At 47.6% G+C, this 6000-nt stretch overlaps 2 protein-coding genes across 2 annotated transcripts; one reads left to right on the forward strand and one right to left on the reverse strand.

The window, feature by feature from the left end:
* Positions 1–76: 76 nt before the first annotated feature.
* SPPG_06487 (NEK protein kinase) lies at positions 77–1835 on the forward strand (the record flags this gene model as incomplete). Its single annotated transcript, XM_016754686.1, has 10 exons — positions 77–230; positions 291–389; positions 465–537; positions 602–674; positions 728–907; positions 965–1017; positions 1072–1399; positions 1469–1561; positions 1610–1706; positions 1762–1835. The coding sequence occupies 10 exons, from the start codon at positions 77–79 to the stop codon at positions 1833–1835; spliced, it is 1224 nt and encodes a 407-aa protein (XP_016606115.1).
* Positions 1836–2240: 405 nt separating this feature from the next.
* SPPG_06488 (phosphate ABC transporter, phosphate-binding protein PstS) lies at positions 2241–5566 on the reverse strand. Its single transcript, XM_016754687.1, has 8 exons — positions 5296–5566; positions 5164–5241; positions 4573–5099; positions 4391–4495; positions 4148–4330; positions 3538–4067; positions 2759–3469; positions 2241–2691 (listed from the first exon to the last, which is right to left on the reverse strand). The coding sequence occupies exons 1-8, from the start codon at positions 5372–5374 to the stop codon at positions 2349–2351; spliced, it is 2556 nt and encodes an 851-aa protein (XP_016606116.1). The 5' UTR covers positions 5375–5566; the 3' UTR covers positions 2241–2348.
* Positions 5567–6000: the final 434 nt, after the last annotated feature.

A 6000-nucleotide genomic window follows, 5' to 3' on the forward strand; every position in this document is an offset into this window, starting at 1 on the left:
CACCCAGAAGGTCTGCCAGACGACCTCATATTAAACTTCTCCATTTCCGAATCTAAGGATTGATAGATAGTAACGGATGCCCCGCTATACAGTTGTCCGCACTCTTGGCATCGGCTCCTCAGGCCATGTTCGTCTAGCGTTACCATCTAACTCAACTCGTCCGGTTTGCATCAAACAAGTCTCGTTGGAGGGCTTGAATGTGGAAGACAGAAAATCAGTTGAACTTGAAGGTATGGTATGCATCTCTGCGAAAGATCGGTCATCATCCGCAAGGATTAATAGATTGGTAGCCTTGATTTTGCAAAAATTGCCTAAACACCCTAATGTGGTTGAGTTTCGGGAAGCTTGGATCGACAAACAGTCGTTGTGGATTGTTTGTGAATATGCCGGTGTGTCCATCAAGCGTTTGGCAATCTCTAGCACAGGTGTCTGAGTCGGTGGTCCGATTCTCACATTGCAAATAGCTGGTGGAGATCTGGCTAAGTTCATCAAGGCCCGGAATGGGTCTCCCATTCCTGAATGTCTTATTTGGCAATGGTGGGGCGATAATCCTTTTCTTCGTCATATCATGATCTGATAGCCAGCATGGCACTGTCCCTAGGGCAGCCCACATCTTCCTAGCACTCTCGCATCTCCATTCTCATAACGTTCTTCATAGGGATATCAAAACAAAGGTATCCTCATGCTATCCAATATCAATCCAAGCGGCTCTACTCATCAGTTGCAGAACATTTTCATAACTGGGACCAACGTGCTCCAATTGGGGGATTTTGGGATCGCACGAATTTTACGACAACAGGAGCAAGCTTACACACCCATTGGTACACCGTTTTATCTGTCACCTGAAGTCTGTGAAGGGCGGGGATACGGATTTGCCAGCGATATTTGGGGTGTTGGATGTGTGCTGGTAGGGACGCTCTGACACGTTTGCGAATGAGGAGAGACATTGATCGCAAAGGACTAGTATGAACTCACGACACTCCGCCATGCCTTTTCTGCGAAATCGCTCAAAACTCTGTATGCGCAGTCCTTTCTGACTTCCGTATATCGCGTATAACTTGTAGATTGCAGGATACCGAAAATCCTAACTGGAAAGTATGACCCAATCGCAAACGAGTACAGTTTGGCATTGAGAAATCTCATCTCGTTGTTATTAACGACAAATCCTGACGCACGGCCTTCTGTCCGTGATATTTTAGCAATGAATTGTGTGGGAAAGTGGTGTGAAAAGATGAACGGACCTGATAGAGTGGGCCAGAGATACACGCCCCGGTGGACAGAGGACAACACGGTGGAAGGTAGCCAGAAATGGGCCCCGCACCAGGAGATAAATCGCGGAGAAACCGTTACGGGGAACGCACCAAACCCCATTAAACCTGCGCTTGGACCTCAGCGCATAGTAAGTATTTTTGACTATGCCACCATCCATTTTCAGCACTTATGGTGAATTCCGGTTCTCCTATTGAAGCCAACTCCATCACCTGCGGATTCCACCTTCACCCGCATCGAGCTCGCCCGACTGTATATTGAGCGCGAGATCGGTCTACCGCGCTTTTTTCGTGTAAGCGTCGTAAAACGAATATGTCTATTTGACAGTTGCTGAGCCAAGGACAACCAGCTGTACCAGAGAGCGCAAATGACTACGACAAAATCTGATGAAGGCGCGGATCCCGATACCTGTGCAATTAGAATGGTGAGACAGTTGGGTAAGTATTCAAACGAGTCATCTAAAACTATTGTGTAAATTGACCCCAATACTAGTCGAATGTGAAAATTGGGCATATGCTTTCACCCCTCCCGGCAAGGAAGAAAGGGGATTGGCGAAGAAGATATAAGGGTTGGAAAATGTATATTTGCAGCGCATGTCATTAATGACCAATGGCTAATGTCGCGCTCACCATAATGCTGAGCAAACTATAACAATATCATTGACAATGTATATTACTCCAGATGAATCGATTGAACAGTTTGGTAACTTGATCTTTAAAAAGCAAAGTTCTGACTATTTTAACCATTGTGCCTGACCATCTTCCAGGTGCTCAGATGGTTCTCCTGGAGAAGCATGCTTGAGTTTAGGAGCTAGCAATCAGGACATGTTGACCGTAAGATATGGGGTTCAGGAGACAGAAACCCGCATTCTACTTGCAGACGACAAACGAAAGTATACTGGGTTTTGATTCACAAATAACACAACAGGGGCTCGGCATGCGCGTATGAGCAGTACAATGGTAATATACACCAGGAAATAGAGCACAATGATTTATTCATATATATGTTGGATTTCATAATTTTCATATACCATGCCTCCATGACTCCACGTTGATCATACTTGGAAACCGACACCGACTCTACGTCGCAGAACTCTCCACCATGGAGGCGGTTGCTTTAGAGTACCTCGGCTTGAGGGTTTGGGCCACCAATGCTAAAAATGGCCTCATTTTCTCTTTGGAAGGAAACTCTACAATATGCGACGCTGTTTGGTCCGCCTTCATTTTCAAACTTAATCTGGTAGCAGAGTTACTCGACGTGGAAAATGAGCCGCTAGCGGCCGCGGACTCCGTTGTAAGAACATCTACAATTATCTCCGAGAGTTTGAAGGAGACCAGAACTTTGCTGCTCCTAACGCTCTCAAGGAAGAGGAGCAGGTCCAGTTCGCAGAGCGCGCATAGTGTGGCTGATTGCCATTGGGCACTATGAAAAGAGTGGCGATTCAGTTTTAGGGAAAAAAAAAAAAAATAATGTATAAGCACGTATGTACCCAAAGCGGTCTTGCCGAAGCCCGACTTCACACACAGTCGGATGTACGGCGTGAACATGGAACGATGATACGTGTTCCGGATTCGACTTCCGTCTGACGCTGCGGAAGCGGTGACCGCCGACCTGAGCCCCCGACGTGCGAGAACCTTGACTGTCTGAATTCGCTCGCACCTTCCATACTTCTCTCAGGCGCGGGAGGAACAGAATTAGGCTTATACCTGTCGAAATGATGAACATTATAAGACAAGTGAGCAGTCTCTGGGTTCCGCGTTCAGTGTCCGTCTGCATTGGCAAAATGTAGGCTGCTGGCACTGCAAAAATCATCAATATGGTTACAATATAAATCGAAAAGCCGATGGTCTTGCTTTCTCCGAAACGATTGTACGCCTTGCGGGTGGCATAAGCGAGGAACAAGCAGAGGAAAAGCAAGAGAGCGTTGAAACAGTAGAGGAGGACAAGAAGGCCGGTGTATAAGCCCTTTTTCTCGGGAGCCACGCCGCATTCCTGGTAAATAGCTCCCGTTGTCGCGTTTTCGATGGATACGACTACAGAAGGTGGCGCCAATGCAACCAATAGGCCTGTTAAAATCAACTCTGCAACGACAATCCCAAGGGTAGAGCCGATAAGGACAGAGTTGCGCGCGATGGAGATTCGGGTTTTCCGTTGATACCCGAATATAAGATATATGCGCCAGAGCTTCATCATCATCATTCTGCCAAATAAGCGCAGGATGATGATAAGTTCTACATAAGCCAAATTCATTTCAAATGATGTACATACCCAAAGGCAGCTCCAAAGGCAACAGGCGGGAAGAACAGCCTGATTTTACAGGATGCATCAGTTGGCATACCCGCGTAAGGAAGGATTCCAATGTTGCCAAGCAGACAGCCCATGAGAAGCACCCAGCAGCAGTTAGGGGCGATAGCTCTGATTTGAGGACGATGCCGTGCAAGAAACGTCAGGCACCACACTGCACAGACAATTAAAAGTCCGACAGCCATGAGACTAATGCAGATTATTCCAAAGGCATCGTTCTTTGCGAGACGATAGCCATCCGCTGCCTCGGAGCAGTCGCCCTTCTGATAATTGATAAATCCGGGATCACAAATGCATTGCGCGGCTGGATCTTGGAAAGGTAAATCGAGGAAACAGTGTCCGTGTTTGCATCCCGCTGAGGAGCCGATTGGAAAGTCGCAGTATGTCTGTCCGAACATAATCTGGTCGTTTTGTGTTAAAAATTCGAGTATGTCAGTACCACGTTTGACCATCTCTGGTGTGAGTGGAGCGAAATTGTTCTGAATGGCGATGTCCTAAAGAAATGCACCGTGGAGAGAATGCGTCAATCTTCAGCGTTGCTGGCGCAATAAGTCATCATTGAACTACAACGTACACTTCCGCGAGTCAAAGTCCAGTACAAGTATCGCAATGTCCATCTTGCAGTCAGAATGTCTGATCCAATCGCGTTATTGCGTAGAACATAGTTGGTGTACACTGTGATGGGGTATGCTTGTGGATAGGGTGTGTCGATAGTGTCGCTTGTGGAGCTACTATTCACGTTACTTGACATGGCAGCCTGAAGGTGTCATAATCCTGAGTTTCATGGCTCATTACCAGCAGGCTGGTCACAACCTACCTGCATCGATTGCCAAGTAGCCGTAACGATAGTTCCGTTACGGTTGATGATGTTGGCCACCCCTATACTGTTGGCCCCAGTCTTATTTGCCTTGTATATCTCATTCTAATGAATGCGCCGTCTGGTCAGCACAGTCGCCTAAACAACCTTGCGAAGAACAGCATGGATAGCTAGGTGCTCACCAGGTCCATGTAAGAAATTGCGTATGGTATTGAGGCCACGAGCATTCCAACAGCCTCATTCGTGTTCGCCACGAACACCTGGGTACCATTGGTGATGTTATGCCAATTGACGCTGGAGCTAATAGGTCCGGGAAAGCTTGGATCAAACGAATGCAGCGCCTTCACAAAGTTGGCCGTCGTTCCCGATCCAGGTTGACGGACCACCAGGGTGATTTTAGGCGTCGTCGCCGATGGTAACGCATTTGCAAGCGTCGGATTCAACACTTGAAGCGCCGGATCTGACCATGTGGTCAGCTTTCCACTAAAAATATCGGCAATGTTTTGACGACTCAAATTGAGAGGCTCGCTCAGCTGAGGTATCTGATAAGCTAGAGCAATGGCGCCGGCAACCGCGGGAAAGTACGTCACACTGGTATCGTTGGTGACCGGAGGGATATCGGAGCCCGAAAAAGCTAAACTTCCGGCTTGAAGCTGTGCCAAACCGACTGAACTACTGCTGGAAATGTAGGAGATCTGAACATCTGACCCTATGATTACTTGTTATTCAGGTTTTGTTATATGCAAGCTCTCCAGGATAGCAACGTAGCTCACCATGCTCCTTCAAAAATGATTGAATCCACTGTTCATAGAGACTTGAGGGAAAGCTAGCCCCACCGCCATAAACATCCACTGACGACCATGTCAGTGCGGCAATCTCTGCACGTTATTCTCTAAAGGCTTTACCTCTGGCCCCAATTCCTGGTAATAAGGGAAGCAAGCCCATGATTACGACTAGCAATTTCTGCCATGGCGTCGTTGACATTCTCGCAGGTTATTAAGTGCACAGAAGTGGTTAAAAGAACAGACGCCGGGTAATACGAGAATATAAATAAGAGTTGTTTGTATACACCCGGTTGGAGACACTGACACCATAGCTGACATTTACGCCAATATACCTCGCTCGGCAGACATGTGGATCTAGGTAATGATTCGCAGGGGCGTCTAACAAAACCGCCACTGCATCCCATGGTAAATAGTCACCCAGAGGATCGTTTGGATCGTTTGTATGGTCATTGTCGGAGTTTGAACATGTGGTGGCGCAGCGACAACAAATGGAATGCATTCCATCCTGACTGAAAAAACGGCGCCCTTTGCTCTATCACGTGATTCTCCTCGGCTCATCCTGACAAACGCTGACTGTCGTTCGCGCTTGCTGGCAAACCAGCGGATTACGACTTGCGTGCCATTGGCACTTTCCGGACGGACAACACACCAAAGAACGCACCCATCCTACAAGGTGATACGCTTCATCCGCATACAAGGTTGTCAAAATGATGGGGGCTCCGAGAACTGTTACCTTTTCCCCGGAAGAAGTTGCACGTCACAACACTGCAAAGTCGGTGTGGGTTATCGTAAACAAAAAAGGTAAATTGCAAAGAGATGCGGCGG

This window comes from Spizellomyces punctatus (assembly GCF_000182565.1).
Source record: "Spizellomyces punctatus DAOM BR117 chromosome Unknown supercont1.12, whole genome shotgun sequence".
Taxonomy (NCBI): Eukaryota; Fungi; Chytridiomycota; class Chytridiomycetes; order Spizellomycetales; family Spizellomycetaceae; genus Spizellomyces; species Spizellomyces punctatus.

Bases quoted from the DNA above. Each gene is read 5' to 3' on its own strand.
- SPPG_06488 (XM_016754687.1), bottom strand. From the start codon at position 5,374: ATGTCAACGACGCCATGGCAGAAATTGCTAGTCGTAATCATGGGCTTG. The intron at 5,242-5,295 runs GTAAAGCCTTTA...CATGGTCGTCAG, and splicing joins ACCAGGAATTGGGGCCAGAG to TGGATGTTTATGGCGGTGGG. The intron at 4,496-4,572 runs GTGAGCACCTAG...CGCATTCATTAG, and splicing joins CAATTTCTTACATGGACCTG to AATGAGATATACAAGGCAAA.